General features: G+C 31.3%; 2 protein-coding genes and 1 pseudogene across 2 annotated transcripts; 1 reads left to right on the plus strand and 2 right to left on the minus strand.

Annotated features, from left to right (window-relative positions):
* Nucleotides 1-2,029: 2,029 nt before the first annotated feature.
* On the plus strand, nucleotides 2,030-7,432 carry LOC131601211 (probable sulfate transporter 3.4). The gene is made up of 13 exons (XM_058872981.1): nucleotides 2,030-2,356; nucleotides 2,722-2,770; nucleotides 2,905-3,112; nucleotides 3,605-3,776; nucleotides 4,628-4,693; nucleotides 4,803-4,916; nucleotides 5,549-5,665; nucleotides 5,760-5,886; nucleotides 5,971-6,257; nucleotides 6,346-6,536; nucleotides 6,682-6,767; nucleotides 6,864-6,940; nucleotides 7,078-7,432. The coding sequence occupies exons 1-13, from the start codon at nucleotides 2,030-2,032 to the stop codon at nucleotides 7,219-7,221; spliced, it is 1,965 nt and encodes a 654-aa protein (XP_058728964.1). The 3' UTR covers nucleotides 7,222-7,432.
* Nucleotides 7,433-7,832: 400 nt separating this feature from the next.
* On the minus strand, nucleotides 7,833-11,510 carry LOC131601213 (uncharacterized). The gene is made up of 4 exons (XM_058872984.1): nucleotides 11,352-11,510; nucleotides 10,695-11,218; nucleotides 9,814-10,040; nucleotides 7,833-8,304 (listed from the first exon to the last, which is right to left on the minus strand). The coding sequence occupies exons 2-4, from the start codon at nucleotides 10,916-10,918 to the stop codon at nucleotides 8,297-8,299; spliced, it is 459 nt and encodes a 152-aa protein (XP_058728967.1). The 5' UTR covers nucleotides 10,919-11,218; nucleotides 11,352-11,510; the 3' UTR covers nucleotides 7,833-8,296.
* Nucleotides 11,122-15,130, minus strand: LOC131603815 (uncharacterized; annotated as a pseudogene).
* Between the last annotated feature and the right edge of the window lie 5,157 nt (nucleotides 15,131-20,287).

Here is a 20,287-nt window from a genome sequence, read left to right on the forward strand (position 1 = left end):
GTTTTCGTAAAATAAAATTTATTTTTAAATAAATGTCATTATCACTTTTTAATAGAGTAATGATTGTTTATTATTCTTATTGTGTCATTTAATTATTACTCTATACATTATTTCTAATATATTTATAAAGTTAATTTAGTAAAAATATAATATTTTATAATAATATTTTTATATTCTTTAATTTATGTTTAAAAATCTTAAAAGATCAGTCATTTTAAAATGGAAGAAGTATTGAGTATAAACTACTATTTAAGAATAAGACTATGTACAATGGTTTATGAATTCAACACCCTTCTTTTTCACTTTTTATACTTCACATCGTCATTTCTCTCTTCCACCTAATAATTCAACACTCATTCAACTTTAAATCACTACAATGATTTTGTTTAATAAAATTCAACATATTCTTATTTTCTTTTATATTTTTGTTTTTATGATTATATATTAATGATAATTATTGATTGAAATTAAATTAAAATAATTAAGAGTTAATTAAATTTTTTTTAATTTTTTTAAATTAATAACTTATTTAAATTTCTTGCAAGTAATCAAGACGAGATATAAGGTTAGTCATTATTAAAACAAATAAAGTTACAAAACTTAAAATACAATACAGTAAAATAGAATTTTGGATGTTAAAAGGGTTATTGTTGGGATCATTTCACTAAAAAGATGTTTAAAACTACAAACAAGAATTTATTGGAGGCTAAATAAAAAAACTAGTGAGAAAAAAGTAAAAAAGAAAATCCTGTTCAAATCAAATGAACCAAGTCTTTATTTATAGACAAAAAAATTATGAATTTTGGTGAAAATAAAAATAAATAAATAATTGATTTATTATAAAATAATTGTCTCAAATAATTATGATGAAATACAAATCTAAATAATCAAAACAAGATTTTGCAAAGTATAGATGTGGTCCTCAGTCCATTCTCATTCAACATGTTGAATATATTCAATAGGGGTGTTCGCGGGCCGGTTTGGTTCGGTTTTGAGAAAATCCGATACCCAAACCGATTAAAATTACATGGATTGGTTTGGATTGGATTTACAAATTTTTTCGATAAAACCCAAACCGAACCGAACTACGAAACGACGGGTTGGTTTGGATTGGATTGATCGGGTAGATAAAAAATAAAAATATTTGAAAAAATAATTTATTTATGGAAATTGATTTTTAATTATTATATAAATAATATAGTATTAATAGTGTTCAATTGTAAATATTAGACTAACAATTTTTTTGTATTAGATTCAAAAATATCTAACATAAAAGATTTTGAATATATAATTAGTTATTTGAGTTAGTATCATAATGAATGTGTTTCATAGCGCTATGTTCATTTACCACAATACACTAATAATTTGCTAATAACAAATTAAAATAACATAACTTGTTCATATACGATATTTCACTTTTTTTAGTTGAAGTTGAATATTTTGTAGTAATTTTTATGATAGTTAATTATGGTTGGTTTGGGTTGGGTTTGCGGGTAGAAAATTCAAAATCCGATGCCCGAACCAATTGACATTGGATTTTATTGGTTTGGTTCAGTTCTTGCCCGAACTGAAAAAATGCCCAACCCAAACACTATGGTTTGGTTTGGATTCCGGTTTGGTTCGGATTTACCCGAACCAATGAACACCCCTAATATTCAACACCAATTAATCCATGTCGTATTCAACATCTCATTCAACATTTCATTAGAAGCATTCAACTATTGAAAAAATTACCCCATTGCAATTGGTCTAAGCTCTTGGAAAAAGTGATGTGACAAAAGAGCCCCTAGAAGATTCCAAAAACTATACAACTTTTGAACAATAAACCCCAACACACGACAGTGACAAACACTTGTCTTGATGCCATTTCAATGGCTACCTATCTACTTAATTTCTTCATTCAATTCACCTCTCTTTCTCTCTCTATAAATTCATAACCACACTCTCTCCTCAACACAAATTTCAACTCTCACTTTAGTGCCTTGTGCTGTGCACACAACAACACCATAGCAACAAACAAAAAAAAAAAATGGTTGGAAATTCCAATAGAGTTGATACCTTTGAAACCATCAAAATTCAACAAGAGATACCAATGTTCCAATCACCATTTGAAATTCATAAGGTGAGGTTGCCACCACAAAGAACCACTCTTCAAAAACTTAGGTGTAGACTCTCTGAAATCTTTTTCCCTGATGACCCTTTTCATGGATTCAAAAACCAAACTTGCATCATGAAGTTTCTTCTTGCTCTTCAATATTTGTTCCCCATTTTTCAATGGGGTCCGGAATATAATCTTAAACTTCTTCGCTCCGATATCGTCTCCGGCCTCACCATCGCTAGTCTCGCCATTCCTCAGGTACGTCACAATGATCGCGTAAAAACTTTCGCGATTTAGATATTAACATCATCGCGCTTTAATATTGTTTTGTTGCAGTCATTTTTATAGTTACGAGTTTTTAACGCCTTTCAATATTATTTTGTTGTAGTCGTTTTTATAGTTACGAGTTTTTTTTAAGACTTTGGTCATAATATAGTAACAATTAAAAAATCATAAATAAATTATAACTATGTTCATCTTGGCATCTTGCATGCATGGATTTGGTTTTATTAATGCATATTATTATAGTAAAAAAAACATTTTTTAAGGATATATTTAATATTTAATTTAATAATTTTTTATTGAAAAATTGATTTTGATATTTTTTATTTTGATTTTTGCAGGGAATCAGTTATGCCAAGCTTGCAAACCTGCCACCCATTATTGGATTATGTTAGTATTCATTTTATATTTTTGTGGTTGATCTTTAAAAAATTAAATAATATATATGATTTTATTTAAAAAAATTATATAATAATAATAATAATAATAATATTTATTAATTTTTTTTTGTTATTGTTATGTAGATTCAAGTTTTGTGCCTGCTTTGATATATTCAATACTTGGAAGTTCAAAACATCTTGCAGTTGGTCCTGTTTCAATTGCATCATTAGTTATGGGATCAATGTTAAGTGAAAGTGTTTCTTATAATCAAGATCCAATTCTCTATCTTAAATTGGCTTTCACTTCAACTTTTTTTGCTGGTTTGTTTCAAGCTTCTCTTGGTGTATTAAGGTACTACTAATCAATCATACACCAATTCATATTTTTATTTAAAAAAATTGAAAAAAAAATTAGATATTTAAATTTGAAGTTTTTAGATATACAAAATTATTATATTATTTTAATGAGACGGGAGATGTCTTCCAATATCTTTTGACGAGAGATTCTGAACTCAAAATTAATAATATAATTAGAACCGTTTTAAGTTTTTAGTGATTTTAAAGGTTTTACAATTTTTAATTATGATTAACCGCGACAAAATTAATCCTATTTAATTATAATTCAATAAATGACATATCTATTATATAAAACTTTATTGATCTATAATTTAATTTTTAAAAATTTGATCTATAGTTCATCTTGCACATTTAAGAATGGTCATGTAAATATTTATAAAAAAAATATACAAATAAAAATGTTTTATAATAAAAAACAAATAATCTCTTTGTGTAAAAAGTAAATAAATTAGTAAAAAGATAAATAACCTTTTGAAGGTGTATGCAGGTTAGGATTTGTAATTGATTTTCTATCAAAGGCAACATTGGTTGGTTTCATGGCTGGTGCTGCAATAATTGTGTCACTTCAACAACTCAAAGGCTTGCTAGGAATTCTTCACTTCACCAATAAGATGCAAATTGTTCCTGTATTAACCTCTGTTTTCAAGCAAAGAGATGAGGTATTTTTTATTTTCATGTTTTTTTATATATATAAAATAAAAAATTCTACTAATTAATTGGTCAAAATTTTACCTTTAAAAATAAATAAATAAAAGTATAGTGAAATTTGAATTTACGCATCTACCAAATATCTCTGTATAACTACTAACCGACGTGGTTTAACAAACTACATTAAAAATATTTAGTGAAGAGTATTTTTAAAAGGAACGGCCGCTATATTTTCTTATTATTTTATAATGACATTTTTTTCATGTTGTTAAAAGTCTAATACTAATATTAGTTGGAAGAGCCGTTTCAAAAAAAAAAAAATTATTTTTTACTCAAATAATTGTTGGAAGAGTAGAAAATAAATTAATCCCCACCACAAAACTTTTCAAAACATTCTTATAGCATTGATTCTGTTTTAAGAAATATAAGAAGAATTAACATTTTGATTTAGATTGATTACCAAAAGCCAGCTACTTTTATATAAATATTTCTTAATTTGACTTTTTTATTACCAAGGGATCATATTCCAATTATTATAATTTTCTAAAAAAATATTCCAAATATAATCAACAACAAAAATGTTCCTTTTTTTTTAAAAAAAAAATTCTTGAAAAAAATATTATTCCCTTTTTTCTTATTCTTTCATGATTGGACATATTGAATATTTAGCCAATTAAGGGTCACATTCAAATAAAAATGCATATTTGTCCTATAGATCCAAAATTGAACATGTAAATGTAATGTAATTACTTATAAGCCCTTTAAATATATTTAAAGACATATATATTTATTATATTAATATTAATTAATAAAAAAATTAAGTCTGATGTAAATTACATAAATGTCCTTTTTTTTTTTGCAGTGGTCATGGCAAACAATTTTGCTAGGATTTAGTTTCCTAGCCTTCTTGCTCACAACAAGACACATTGTAAGATTTTGTTTCATTTTTTTTTTACACAAATGTATGGATTTTATTTGAATTTAATTTGTTTCTTAAGAATATGAAAATTCTTATGTATATTTTTATATTGTGACAGAGCATGAAGAAGCCAAAATTATTCTGGGTTTCAGCAGCTGCTCCATTGACTTCAGTTATTCTTTCAACAATTTTAGTCTTTTCAATGAGACATAAAATCCATAAAATAGCAATTGTGAGTATAGTTTTTTTGTCAAAATTACATTTGCACACAATGTGATTATGTCATAGTTAGGGGGTGACAAAACAGACTCAGACACTAAACGAGTCCGACCAATCTGACATGCTTTTTTTCGCTAGACGGGATTATGGCTTTAGACCCGCACCCTCTAATATGTTTGTCCTGCCTTGTCCCATTTTTTTTCTCCCGGCTTTAGCAAATAAGTGCATTAACAATAATTTCAACTTTTAGTGTTTAGGGGTGCAAGGTCAGCATACCCGCCCCACCCTTATTTTTTTTTAGGCAGACCAAGATTTTAGACCCACATAACCACTCTACCCTTATATCTTCGCTGGAGATTAAGGTTTTAGGCCCGCCCGCATGTCTGCACTGCCCTTATTTTTTTATGAGCGAGTCAAGATTTTAGGCCAACATGCATTCTCGCCTTAATTTTTTCGCTGTACGGATCAAGGTTTTAGGGCCGCCCCGCCTTCATTTTTTTCCTAGACGGGTCAGAATTTTAGGCCCAACCCGTTATTTTTTTACGGCCATTCCGGTTTAATTCAAACATACCCTTAAACACACAAGATGTTAAACATAAATAATCTTATTAATAAATGTCTTTTTTGTTGTGTTTTGTTTGGAAGATTGGTGAATTGCCAAAGGGAATTAATCCACCATCATCAAACATGTTATTCTTCAATGGTTCTTATTTGGCTCTTGCTATCAAAACAGGACTTGTCAGTGGAATCTTGTCTCTCACTGTAAGCTTTTCTCAAACTTAGTAGAAGCACTTATCAAAATAAGCACTTATTTATAGCTATTTCACAAAAAAAACTCAACTTCCTTATATTTCAGGAAGGAATTGCAGTTGGAAGAACATTTGCTTCACTTAAAAACTACCAAGTGGATGGAAACAAAGAAATGATGGCTATTGGTCTTATGAACATAGCTGGTCCTTGTTGTTCATGTTATGTCACAACAGGTAATGATCCATTCATCACAAGTAGTTAAAAAACAATCGAATTCTCGAGAAAATTTCGATTCTGAATATAAAACAAACTTGCAGGATCGTTTTCTCGATCGGCCGTTAACTACAATGCTGGAGCACAGACAGCAGTATCGAACATAGTCATGGCATCAGCGGTTCTTGTTACACTTCTGTTTCTCATGCCGTTGTTCTATTACACGCCGAATCTCATCTTGGCAGCCATCATCATCACGGCTGTTATCGGTCTGATCGATTTTCGAGTAGCTTACAAATTGTGGAAGGTTGACAAGCTTGATTTCTTGGCTTGTTTGTGCTCCTTTTTCGGTGTTCTCTTCATTTCAGTTCCAATAGGCCTTGGAATCGCGGTAAGCTTTAAAATTCAACTGTCATATCAGTACAAAATTTGATCGGTTATGACTTGTCGATAGTGTATAACATTCCGAATCATTTTAGGTGGCGATATCGGTATTCAAAATCCTGCTTCATGTCTCTAGGCCAAACACATTGGTTTTAGGAAACATTCCGGGCACACCAATATTCCATAACCTAAATCAATATAAAGATGCTCTAAGGATTCCTTCATTTATCATTTTGGCTGTTGAGTCTCCCATTTACTTTGCCAATGCAACTTACCTGCAAGAAAGGTTCGATAATACTCCCTCTAGAGTCTTTGACTTAAATATAAACTAAAAAGGACATGTTTCTGGCCAGTATAAGGCAGTATGTATGCTTATGAAGTTTTGTATATTTTCAAGGTTCTAACTACTTTGAGTTTTTCTCTTGTTTTAGAATACTGAGATGGGTTCGAGAAGAGGAAGAATACGTAAAAGCAAACAATGGAAGTATATTGAAATGCGTAATTTTAGACATGACAGGTATGTATTTTGCGTCACTTGCAAAGTTTTTTATCAAAGATTTGTGATAGAACCGTTTTGGATAGAACATTTAGTGATTTTTCTTTTCTTTTTCAGCCGTGACAGGCATAGACACAAACGGAATTGACACGTTATGTGAACTTAGAAGGAGACTGGAGCAAAAATCACTTCAGGTATCTATCTATCTATCTATATATCTCGTGCACGACACAAGCTACTACACCAGTATATAATAGATCGAGCGCGACACAGTTGAATGTTTCACTTAGTTTTCGTTCTAATCTTTACATTGATGATTTTGATTGTGCAGCTTGTGTTAGCGAATCCTGTTGGAAGTGTGATGGAAAAATTGCACGAGTCGAATATTTTGGAATCGTTTGGAATGAAAGGATTGTACCTCTCGGTAGGAGAAGCTGTGGCTGACATTTCATCACCGTGGAAAGCTCAGCCTTGATGAAGCTCCATAGATGAGCTTTAAGCAGTTAGACAGAAAAAAGATTATGGCTTCTAACTTTCTGCAGTTAGACAAAAACTAACTTTGAAAGTTTTTAGCCTAATGAGACATTCAACTTTGTTTAAATTAAAAAGTCTTGAAGGCATTTGTTTTTAATTAGAAGTGTTTCTTATTGTAGGACGCTACCTTTATTTATGTATGTAGTTTGTTACTCTTGTCCATTTTTGGCTTTAGTTGGAGAAGAAAGAGCAACCAAGAAAGAACTATTGTGATGATTTCATTCTGTTGACATTGAGTGATAAATATCAATAGATGTTTTAGATCTTAAAAATAGCTCACAATTCTGGATGTCACACTATTTTCTCACTTTGTTTTTCAATTCAAACGAGTGGTCAATAGCTGCGTATTGGCCGCTATAGCAGAGGTCGACTGCTATGATATGGAAAAAACCCCTATCCTGCTTTAGTGGAGGTCGACTGCTATGATATGGAAAAAACCGCTATCCCGCTTTAGTGGAGGTTGACCTCACATAATGTATGAAAAGCAAATAAACTATACTTAGAAAGATCAACCACAAAATTGTGGTACAGGTTCATCAATCAATCAAGAAGTTAAAATGCAAATTTTATTGAGATTCATTATCCAATCTGATACAACAACCCTTTTAACAGTAGTAAATCAGTAATGGCACAAAACTAATATATATTTCCAAGAAATCAAATAGATCCAATAACTGAACTCACAAAGAGGGTAAAAAGAATAGAAGCTCAATCAACTTTAACCGACATCGCTATAGGAGACAAAAAACAAAATAGAATGAGAATAACCTACATAACACTTTCGGAACTTCCTGGAAATTATGTACCTAATCTCTGTCTTGTTATCTATGTTTAAACTCTATTGCAGCTAAAGAATAGAAAAGTAAATGAAGCTCTTTCAATGGCATAATAGAACAACTATGCGCTACATGGGCTTTATCTTCGAGATCATCCGATATATAGAAGTAAAAGATGTTATCATACTGCAGTACAACTCCTTTCTCAAATTCAAGACTCGAGGTACTTCTCTCTGTCAATCAAACATCTGCAAGAAAATTATGTCCACAAAAAGAAAATTCTTTGTTACCAAACAGCACTTAAGAAGTACGACAGGATGTCACAAGTTTGCAATAAGTTACGCAAACTGTTAATGTCATAATATGAATAAAATACATAAATTTAGGCATTAATTCATAGAGCAAGCCAAGTCCTGATAACTGTAAAGTGCGGAAAAAGAAGAAGGAAAAATTCTCTGCCTGTGGTGTCGTAGCCACCTCACAATCACCCAAATGATTGATTACTTTCCTTCCTAGTTCCCACTACCTTTATAATCATGTCGCTCACAAGTTTCCACGTCATAAAATTTAGGTTGGGTCTAACTCAACTCTACAAAACCAGTTTATAAGGTAAAAACAACTCGCGCTTTATAGCATTACTTAGGCCGTCTCTCTAGGCTATGGGAAACAAAACCTCTTAGAATTTGGATTGATCATGACTTAACCTTATAAAACGGATTTGTAAGGCGAGGGATGTCTATCACTTATAACCTTTTTCTGGTCATATCTCTTAACACAAGTCCTTCATGCCCAACACTAGATATCTGGAGCATGACCCTAGTAGCTCAATAACGACCCTAGCAGCTCAATAACAGGTGGCCCAATGGGTTTGGATATACTCAAATATCATCTAGAATTTGGAGCGGGCCTAACTTAATCCTACAAAACTGGCTTATTAGGTGAGTACAAACCAAGCTTTATAAGCATGATTGATTAAGGTTATACCTCTATTCTCTAAGCAATGTGGAACTAAAACCGCTTTTTAGAATTTGAGTTGCGCCTAATTTAACCCTACAAGGCCAGCTTAAAAGGTGGAGGGTGACTACCACTAAAAACTCATTTTGAAGTCATATCTCATATCCAAAGCGAGAGACTTTTAATACATTACACCACCCCTATCTCAAGTGTCAACTCTCCCACTTCCACCAGTCCATGTTATGTTGTCACCCCCCTCCTTCAAACCTTCCTTCACCTTATCCTTCTCAAGGCCCATGAGTTAGAGGCCCATCAATAAACGCCGCTATCAATTTAACCTTGTTCTCAAGGTTAAGGTTTGTAAAGAAGCCAGCAAGAGATAGTATCCCTAGACCTGATTGTTTGAAACATAAGGACCAACTTATATATAAGGTGTGAAAATGTCCATTTAGATCTCATTTTTGAAGATGGCTCGGGGCACTAATCCTAAAAATCGAGGCTGAATACAATTATTACCCAACTCAAACAATTCTCTAGTCTATTAAATTTTCTATTGGAAAAGAAAGGTGGGAAGGAAAAGAAGGGTGAGAAGGAAAAGAACAGCGAGCAAAACATATAGAGTATAATTTATTTTCTATTATTCCTAATGCAAATTGAGTTTAAAAGTTTAAACATATACGCAGTAAATTCAAAAAGGAGTAACTTGTTTAATCCAACATCCAAAAAGGAGAAACTTGTTTAATCCAACATCCAAAAAGGAGTAACTTGTTTAATCCAACATCCAAAAACGAGTAAATTCTTACTTGAACGATATCGTGGTATTTTTATCTCCTGGAGTTCACGTTTCATACACAGATATTCACCTAGCAAAGCCATTACAGCAATTCCAGTGCCATTCACAATCCACCATGTAATAGAAGAGGGCCAGCCACCATACACAATACATATGAAAAGATGGATGATATAGAGAGTGGCTGAAAAATCCAAGCACTTCTTTGATCGTTCAATCAAATAAAGCATATACACAGCCCTACAAAACAAAATTGGTGGTGTTAGTAGTGCAACATAGAGCCACGGCTTAATTTCACTTTACAAGCCGTATATGCATAGCAGCTAAGAATGCCCACATTGAATCCTTTCACTACACAAGGTAATCACATGATCACAAAACCCATATTTGACAGAAATCTAAACCAATAAAATTCAATGGATTTCAAAAATAAGTAATTTTCTTTTCTAACATACTAACCAAACACAAGAATTGACTTCCAAAGACCCTCTCAGAAAATCTAAGCAAAATAATTCATTTCCTTTTCATATATTCTATCAAACACTTACACATATTCAATGTCATAAGATAAGATAAGCTCAAATAAACTCTTCCAGAGACGACGACAACAACAACAACAAAGCCTTATGCCACTAAGTGAGGTCGGCTACATGGATCAACTTTCGCCATAATATTCTATTAAGTACCATGCTTCTATCCAAATCATTAATCTCGAGATCTTTCTTAATAACTTCTCTGATAGTCTTTCTAGGTCTTCCAAAGACATCATCAGAAAATCACAATAAAAGACTATCATGATTTAATACAAGTATTTAACAATTAAGAATCCGTGCAATAGGATATAACATCAAGAAAGCTACTGTTCGAACAATTAAGGTGGAAGAGAATAATTACCCTGCAGCTGAGCTGAGCAGAAACGAAGCAGCAACACACCAACCAGTAACGGTAGAGGTAGAAACGGTAACATAGTCAAAGAAATACACAAGGCTCAATCGAGAAACACGAGTGCCAACAAAAACGGTTAACAGCAATCCAAGGGTGATATAATACATACATTGAAGACAAACAATTTGAGCAACAATAAGCCAAGGATCCCATACCACTGCACCATAGAACATGACTCCTACCCAAAACAAAACAAAAAACCCTCACAAACTAAACCTAATCCCTAAATTCCCAAATCAAAATAAAAAATTCAAAAACCCAATTCTAAAAACTTAAACTTTTTCCACTCACATCAACCCAGTTACATAAATCAATAATCAAAGCCGCGACACTCTTCATTACATAAAATTAATCAAAATTCAAGACCCCAATTGCCTTAAAAACGGTTTTCAAAACCCAAATCAAGGTTGTTGCGTTTAACCCCAAACGCAAACAACGAATCACGTTCTTTCAGATCTGGATTCTGGAACCAACTGCAAAAAGAAAATCACAGTGATTTAAATGGAATTGTAAATTTCATGATTGATGAATCTTGCGAGAAATTGAAGAAAATTGAAAATTTTCCTATTTTCTGGCAATTATGTAACATAGATTGATAGAACTTACCGGAAACTGAGAAGGAATCGTTGGAAGGAAAATTGAGGAATCGGAGAGAAAGGGGAATTTTGGGAGGGGAATTGCACAATGCGTGAAGTTCAGACTGGAAGTGTCGTTTTGGCCTCTGTTATTGTCGTTTTCATTACGTGTGTAATGTTTATATTTATTTTGAATTTTGTTATGGTAAGATCTTAGCAAATTGTTTACAAATCTCTCATCTACAATGATTATGTTAATCAATTAATTTTGAATTTTGTACACTATTAATAATATAATTTAATGGTTAACATAAATGTATAATTATTAAAGAGTGGATATCAATTTCCTTAAAATTTTTGAGGAAGTGTTTTTTTTTTCTTACTCTAATTCATAGCATTTAAATTAAAGTTAATTTGATAGTTAATTCGTATTTACACATTGACCCAAAACATAATATTTAACCCGTTTTATTTGTAGTGGTTTTGGGTCAATCAGTGAAATTATTGAAAATCGAAGGACTGGTTAGACTTAGGACAACAACTCGTTTCATCTTTAGTTGTTTTGTGTAAATCATCAGAATTGGTAAAAATAGAAGGATTGATTGAGCTTAGGACGCACAACAAAATATTTCTTATATTCAATGACTCTATAATTAACATGGGTGCATATTTCAAGAAAGCGAGTACACTTTAATACTTTCAAATTTATAAAAGTAAAGGATTAGAGGGGTGCTCAAGATCTTAAAAATTTATAGACTATTGTTGAAAGAGCGCAAAGTCGTGATGAAGGCACAAGATTAAAGCATAAAAAGAAGATTAAGAGTTCCTTAATCTTTAATTGACTCTTTTAACCATTAAGTTAGTTAAAACATATGTTTATTGGATTATTCTAAAACTAAGTTACGGGAGATTCGAGGAATTGGGTAAAGGTGTATAGATTTAGGGGCGATAGTTGAATATGTGTAAGATTTTGGGTAAAATATTGGGGATGACTTTAAAGAAACGAAGAGAGGCATCATCAAGGCAATTTCTATTGTTTAGGGTATAGAAAGAAACAAAGGTATAAAAAATGTGAAGGGTGCTCTCGATGAGTGTTAATGGCATATATATTTTAATTATCTTAGCTATTTATCAAAATTAAGAGTCTTAATTGATTAAGTGGTCAAATAAATTTAAAAGGATAATTAGATTTCTATTTAGTAATTAATTAATTAATTAATTAATTAAATGTGAGCTTAAATATGAGTGAATGTCAAGATGGTCCATTTCACAATAATGAGAATTCTAATTGGTCATCACCTTATATATAGGTTATGGTCCCCAAGATACCATACACATACATTATACCTCTTCTCCCCATCTGAAGAGTATTCAAGGAATTAGGAGTACCAGTTAAGAAAGAACCATGCAATCCATCAGATATTCATTGTTTGTCTTCTAACTTTCAAAATTATTGCCAATAGAAACTTTCTCAATCAGGGGACGATCCAGACATTACATATTGGTGGGGGATAAACATGTAAGAAACTACAAACTAAATCATATTAAAAATAAAAAATAATATTGTTTAATGCAATACTTTACATTGAAAATCGTCTACCATCCATTTCTTGAAAATGAACTAAAATAACATTATTGCTAATTGTTCCAAGAACATCTCTTTCTATAAAAGTTACAAGACAGTCATTTAACCACTGATCAATCATTTTGTTACATAATTAACTCCTCACAAACTTCATAGTTGAAAAAACACGCCACACACTTGCAGTTGCTACTGACAAGACTAAAGCCAACTTTAGAAGCTTATAAACCATATCAAATGTGTCGCACTTATTTGTTTTCACAAGTTTTGCACAAAAATCTGAAAGTCCTTTTAACTTTGCAAATTTTGGGCCACATCGAACATTTCTAACATAATTTTGAAGTTGATGTTGCACCACCACTTCCGAAACATCTACAAAATCATTTGGATAAAGTTCAAACATCCTTATAATTTCTTCACATCAAAAGGTACAAATGTTGATGAAGGACTCAAACATGAAATAAATTGTAAAAGTTCAGTATTCTCTTTATCAACCCTAGCATTGAGCTCATGCAACTGTAAATTTAAAACATTAAACAAACAATCGTGCTTATAATGATGCAAATTAGAAACACTAGAAGTTGTAGTGTGTCACCTATGTTTTTTCCCTTGCACATATGATGCATCCATATTAGTTGCACCAATACCATGCTTATTGCAAATTTACATAACCTTAGATATAAGTTCTTCCCACCCATCATTCCTCATTTTGTGTAATTCTTGTTTGGTAGCATTGACAAGTGACAAAGCATTCAAAAGATCTTGATCACGCTTTTGAAATGCTACACTTTAATCATTTATAAATCCTAAAATCACAACCATCATATATAACTTAAAGATAAAATCAAAGGGTTGAAGCACATCTAACAAAAGCATAGTTTCACCATATTTTTAAATATCATTCCCAGCTTCTTCAAGTACCCCAATAATGGCACCATACAAAGTCATCAAACTAGTGAGAGTCCTAAAGTGAGAACCCCAACGAGTGTCACTTGTTGTCCAGTAGCAATTTTTGTCTTTTGTAAGAAGATCATATGAAATTAACAAGCATATTGATCTTGATGAAAAACCACTAACATCTTTGTGAATATTAGCACATGCAACAAGTGCCAATTGAAGTTTATAATAAGCAAATGGATTCTCATTTTGGATTAAAGTTCTGAAACCACCAAACTTACCTCTCATGTTGCTAGCTTTGTCACACCCTTTCCTCCTAATGCTATTTAAACTCAAGTCATTAATAGACAACAACTTCTCAAGTGCCTCCTTAAATGGCTTAGCGCTTGTTTCTTTAACACTTACAATGCCAATAAACCTTTCTTTTACCAAACTTTCACTATTAACATAGTGAATAACAACATCCATTTGTTCTTTACCAATAACATCATTAGATTCGTCAATCAAAACACAAAAAACATCATCTACAATATCACATATAGTTTGTTGAGTTATTTCACATGCACAAGCAGCAACAAGATCCTTTTGAATCTTAGGGGCATCCATAAGGTTATTTCCCATAGCACAATCTATCACACCAGTTATCTCTGGGTTAATTTCCTTTAAAGTGTTTGCCAACTAAAGAAATGGATCCTTGAATAGAGAGTTAAGGGATTCGTCACTCCCTCTAAACGACAAGTCGCACCTCAAGAGAAACTTAGTAGCTATAAGGGACGTGTTTACACGGACTTGATATTCGACATTCATTTGCTTAGTTTGATTAACAAACACGGTCTTAATACTTTGGTTTGGGTTCATGAGAGCATAACCCATATGTACACAATCAACATCACTATTAGAATAAGTAGCATGATTAGCCAATGTTTGACTAGTCTTCCAGTCACCAAAAATCGTCTCCCAAAAAGTGATCCCCCATATTTAGAGACATTTTAAAACAAAAAACATGGCAAACAAAATGCTAGATCCTTAGATTCACTGTAATCAATCCAGTCATACAAATCAAACCAATTTTTGCAAAATTAACGTCTTTATTTACCTTGAATAGACCAAGGGTAAACAAAATTGTGAGGAGGTTGATGACGACCTATTTTTAAATAATATTTTCATACTTCATTTTGGATATCAGGATGATAACTTGAAATTGGAGGCCTAATTCCTAGATTTGTTTCTAATCATTCATAAGCAACAACTTTGATACTCTCACTTGGATGTTGAGTTTCTGATGCTTCTAAATTAACCGAAGAAGTAGCTATGAGAATGAACGAGTTCATTTTTACACTTTAATACCTCCTGCATAATGAAATCATGATAGTAATAACTAGGACCATGTTGATTTCCAATGTACATAATCGACTGTCTTTTTATGTGGAAGGGGCCATCATTGACTTTAACAGTAAAAGAAAGAACACGGTTCTTCTGAGAGATATGATATAATGTAGTATCCTGTATTCATTTTATCTGGCTCATATCTTCACTCACTTTACATGCTTTGCAATATGTTTCATTTCTTTTCAATATAATTTAATGAGAGAATCTGGCAATCCTCTGCAGTTTCTTGACTTTTTCTCGCATGGCTGAAGTCAAAGAAATCGTTGTTGTTTGTGATCCTTCATACAGGGACATTTTCGAAGGTTTCTTCTCTCTTCACCTTTGCTTTCTTCCATAAACTATGTATTTGGCTTTTGGCTATTAACTTTTTTTTCTCCCTTAGATGTGAAAGGAAATTCCCAAGCAGAACTCAAATTTGCACTGCCAGGAAAAGAAAGACAGGATTCTGTTTACAATGGCTTTCAGGTATGTGCTGTCTATTTTTGTGTAATCTTATATATTCATAGTTAGCTTTCTTTACAGGTTATTGATTCTAACTCTGAGCTTGTTTGCGTCCATGATTCTGCAAGACCTTTAGTGCTACAAGGAGATGTGAAAAAGGTTTGGGTTTAATAAGTTTCTCTAGCATATGTCTCTAAGTTCACCTCTTAATTTTTCTGAATGTTATGCTTAATCGAATAAATCAACCCTGTTGCATTAGCTTAGTGAGAATGTTATAGAAGAATCCCCACCTACGAGCAGCGATGTTTCAGGGAAATACCAACTTAACATTTATGTTAATGCTATTATCAATGGTTTAGATCATTCAAGAGCTAAAGAAAACTATGTGCTTTAGTATTTGCACTTAATCACTCAGAAGTCTACAAACCATGCCAAGTCTCTCTTTGGCTCTGTTTGGTAAGACATATTTTCGAGCTTATAGCTTATGTCGTATGTCTTATAAGCTCATATAATAATTTAGACCTGTTTGGTAACGGTCTTTTCATCACGAGCTTATAGCTTATTTTACTAGCTTATAGCTTATTTTCCAGACGCTATTTTAAATAGCGTTTTAGCTTATGTCTTATAGCTTATTATTTTTTCTTCCTTTTTTATCCTTATTGTTTCAATTAAAATCCATTTTTAACCCTTATAATTTATTTTAATTTAAAACAAAATAATTATATATTAAATATCTTTTATGTCATTTTATATTTATAAGTTAATTAAACCGCTAATTTTACCAAACACTTCAATGAGCTTATAAGCTATCAGTCTCAACCATTCGCTATAAGCTATAAGTCACCAGCCATCAGCCATCAGTCATAAGCTATAAGCTATCAGCTAGCTTATTAGTCAACCGCTATTTTTACCAAATAGACCCTTTATCTGTGGAATTAAATGACGACCATTACCAACAGTTGAGTCTTTATATAAGGGCTCGTGTTGTTTATATTGACACGATGACATGTTTTCTGACTACTTAAATTGCCAAACATATATTCACTTAACCTGCCTGCTTAGATTAGTTATCTATATTATGTTTTTAAGGTCCTTAAAGATAGATTGTTGAATGAAGCTGTTGTTCTCGGTGTTCCTCCGAAGGCCACAATCAAATAGGTATTCACTAGTTGTTTGCAAATGCTATTCTTACAATTGTTATAAGTGGCTGATGAATTTTATTTATCTATTAATTATAAAGACAATTGACAAACAAAAGAGGTGAGAATTGCTTGGCCATCTACAGGAAATAGGTGATGAATCCAATGAAAATGAAGTCTTTCAAAAATTTCCTTTGATTGTGGAGGAAGAGAGAGAAAGAGGAAGAAAATGATTTGGGTGGAAGAAAAGAGAAAGGAAGAAGACTTTTTTTTTCCAGTTATTTAAAAGGGGGTTCAAACCCCCGCAATCTGTCATGTTTTTTGTTGTGTTGACTTTCAGCGACGTGGCCTGCTACGTGGCAAACCACGTCAGCTTCCGTTAGACAAAATTGACAGCAATGACTAAAATTGGGGACGGAAAATTTTAAGAGGACCATTGCTTGAAGGAAAAATTTTTAAGGACTAAAATCGAAAATTACAATATTTATAAGGACCACAAACATATTTAACCCTTTAAAATATTTATAACTATTGTAGCACATTATGTTCCAATTCTCACAGACAAAAAAGAAAACAATTATTACACATGCCACGGGAAAATTTTACCCTATACCCCTACCATTATCTCAATACCCCTACAAAATTGATACTTGGACGAAATTACCCTGATATAAATACTAATTACATCAAAAAATTTCACTGAATTTTTTTTCACAAACCGGAAAACACAAGAAACGTACATCGGATTCATCAACATACACCCCAGAATACACAAGAGTGAGTGTTCCGGTTTGAAATTTTTTTTTTGAAACACCCGGATAACCAAAGTTTGGGTTATCCGATTTATGATATAAATGTGCAAAGAGATTTCAGAAGTTACTGTAAATTACAATAATAGTTAGTTTCTTCACGACATCCAAATCTCTTTATGATTCAGAAAGACTCAAAACGTTTCTTTCACGATTATATTTTAAAATTTACATATAAATGTGCTTAGAGTCTTTCACTATTTCTTAATCTTTTCTTTCACGATTATTGTACTAAAATTTGGATGTGGACTAAGTATGAATAAAAAAGAATAAAAAATCCAAAATTAAAAAACCATAAATCGGATAACCCAAATTTTGGTTATCCGGGGTGTTTCAAATTCTTTTTTGCAACCGGAACGCTCATTCTTGTGTATTCCGGGGTGTATATTGATGAATCGGGGTGTTTCAAATTCTTTTTTGCAACCGGAACGCTCATTCTTGTGTATTCCCGGAGTGTATATTGATGAATCGGATGTAAGTTTCTTGTGTTTTCCGGTTTGTGAAAAAAAAAATTCAGTGAAATTTTTGTATGTAGTTAGTATTTATACAAGAGTAATTTCGTCCAAATATCAATTTTGTAGGGATATTCGGATCAGGATTTGGATGAAACACATTAGCATAGTTGAATAGTGAAGTCACCAAGTAGAAATAGTGAAAATATAAATTCTACTATAAAGCACACTGCTTACTTAGTATAGTCAATTAAAACATGCTTTAAAATATTCAAAACAATTACAAAATAAGAAAGTATTTGTAGCTTAGATACCACAAACACAACACCCTGAATAGTGAATATACATCAGATAAACATCGATCAAAGATCATTTTGAAATTTAAAATAGACTAATTTTCATATCAATGTCAAATGATTCTACACCTGTGTAAACAACAAAATTGTTAGTTTGATAGATATTGTGTTTAGTGTCTGAAAAGTTTTATAAAACGGTAACAGTCGCGTCGTGGTCGCGTAAAAGTTTTCGCGATTTTGGTCATTACAGGTGTATTGTGGTCGCCGCGGTGTGAATTAACCATAATTTGTTTTTCAATATGAAAAACAATGATAACGTATTAGCATTGGCATCTGCCAAAACTGTTTTGTCGCAGCAGTATTCGCGGTCGCGAACCGTATTTTAAAACTTCAACGCATGTAATTAGAATTAGAAATACCTTGCATTTTTTCCAAAACTCTATTGACAGCTCCTGAACAGCCTGTGCATGACATTTTTACACTGAGGACAAAAAATGTAAAGGTAGTACAAAATAATGTTGTTTGATTAAGAAAAAAATAGTTGTAGTGGTGAGTAGTACACTTGACATTTGAGTATGAATTCCAACATTGTATGTTGTGGTAGACACGTTGTATTTTTTTTTTAAATAAAGCACAAATGTTTTAGAGAAAAGAAAGGAGCACAAAAAAGAGAGCCATCAAACTAAAATCTCAAAATGAAAATTTTTCTATGAATTTGAAAAAATTGCTTAATTTTTAGAAAATTGTGTGTGTTTGTGTGTTGAGTGAAAAAATTTCTTAAGTCTTGTATTGTTTAATTTTTAAGTCTTAAAAATTTCTTAAAATAATATTATTTTTAAAATATATATATTTTTATAATAAAAATATATGAATGTAACATTAATCAACTTCACAATTGTATTAACCATAAAAATGTACGTCATTAACCAATTATTTTATTTAAGATTCATTAACCATTTTCATTACTTCATTAACCAATAAAATATATAGGATTAACGATGTTTTAAAAATAAATTATATATATATATATATATATATATATATATATATATATATATATAAATTAGTTTTTGTACTCTTTTTAATCAATTTTATATTTTATATTTTTTTAGGTTTGATAACTTATTAACCAAGTTATGAATTATATTAATCAACTGTATATAAACTATTAACCAATTAAACAAAAGCCTGAACGGTGTCCATATAATTTTTTTTATATCAGAATATATATTAATCAAATTTTAAAGTGCATTAATAAAATTTTAATATTTTCTTAACTAAATAAAAATAAAAAGATATATTAAAAAATAAAAATAATAATAAAAATAACTATATTATCAAAATTGTTTTGGGTATGAGTGTACAAAGTGATATCACAATATCATTATATGAGCTATTAATTTTAGTATATAGTTTACACTGTAAATTTATAATCATTTTAGTGTTGCACAAATACTAAAGCAAATAAAAGATTATTAGAAAAATTAATAATGAATACATATTTATGGTATAATTTATGGTGTGGGTAGTAGATATATATCAAGAGTAATACTCAATTACTCATCTAGACTTGTACTACAAGAGTTGGAAATAGAACTACATTTCAATTGTGAAGTACAACATTTTTTTTTGCTTGAAAAGGAAGCATTGGAATTTGCTCCAATTGTACTGGAAAAAAACTTCTTGTACTTGTTGGAATTTAGTAGTATTGCTTTGTATAACCCCTATGGAGTATAAAGGCATTACTTACATTACCACAAGCCTTAACTTTTTCTTTCTTAACCCCTATGGAGCCGCATGAAACATAGCAGAATGAAGTGGAATAAAAATATCATTCTATTGTTTGGATAGGTCGTTATAGAATACATTCATTTTATCATTCCATTTAAATTGAAGATACAAAAAATGATGGAAAGTGATGGAGTGAAATGAAATGCATTTCATCAAATACCGCTTCATTCT

The sequence above is a fragment of the Vicia villosa genome, linkage group LG5 (genome assembly GCF_029867415.1).
Source record: "Vicia villosa cultivar HV-30 ecotype Madison, WI linkage group LG5, Vvil1.0, whole genome shotgun sequence".
Lineage (NCBI taxonomy): Eukaryota > Viridiplantae > Streptophyta > Magnoliopsida > Fabales > Fabaceae > Vicia > Vicia villosa.

Excerpts from the sequence above, each read along its gene's own strand:
- LOC131601211 (XM_058872981.1), top strand. The coding sequence starts at position 2,030 with ATGGTTGGAAATTCCAATAGAGTTGATACCTTTGAAACCATCAAAATT. Across the intron at positions 3,113-3,604 it reads GCTTCTCTTGGTGTATTAAG|GTTAGGATTTGTAATTGATT; the intron begins GTACTACTAATC and ends AGGTGTATGCAG. Across the intron at positions 6,258-6,345 it reads CAATAGGCCTTGGAATCGCG|GTGGCGATATCGGTATTCAA; the intron begins GTAAGCTTTAAA and ends GAATCATTTTAG.
- LOC131601213 (XM_058872984.1), bottom strand. The coding sequence starts at position 10,918 with ATGTTCTATGGTGCAGTGGTATGGGATCCTTGGCTTATTGTTGCTCAA. Across the intron at positions 10,041-10,694 it reads CTGCTCAGCTCAGCTGCAGG|GGCTGTGTATATGCTTTATT; the intron begins GTAATTATTCTC and ends TTTGTTTTGTAG.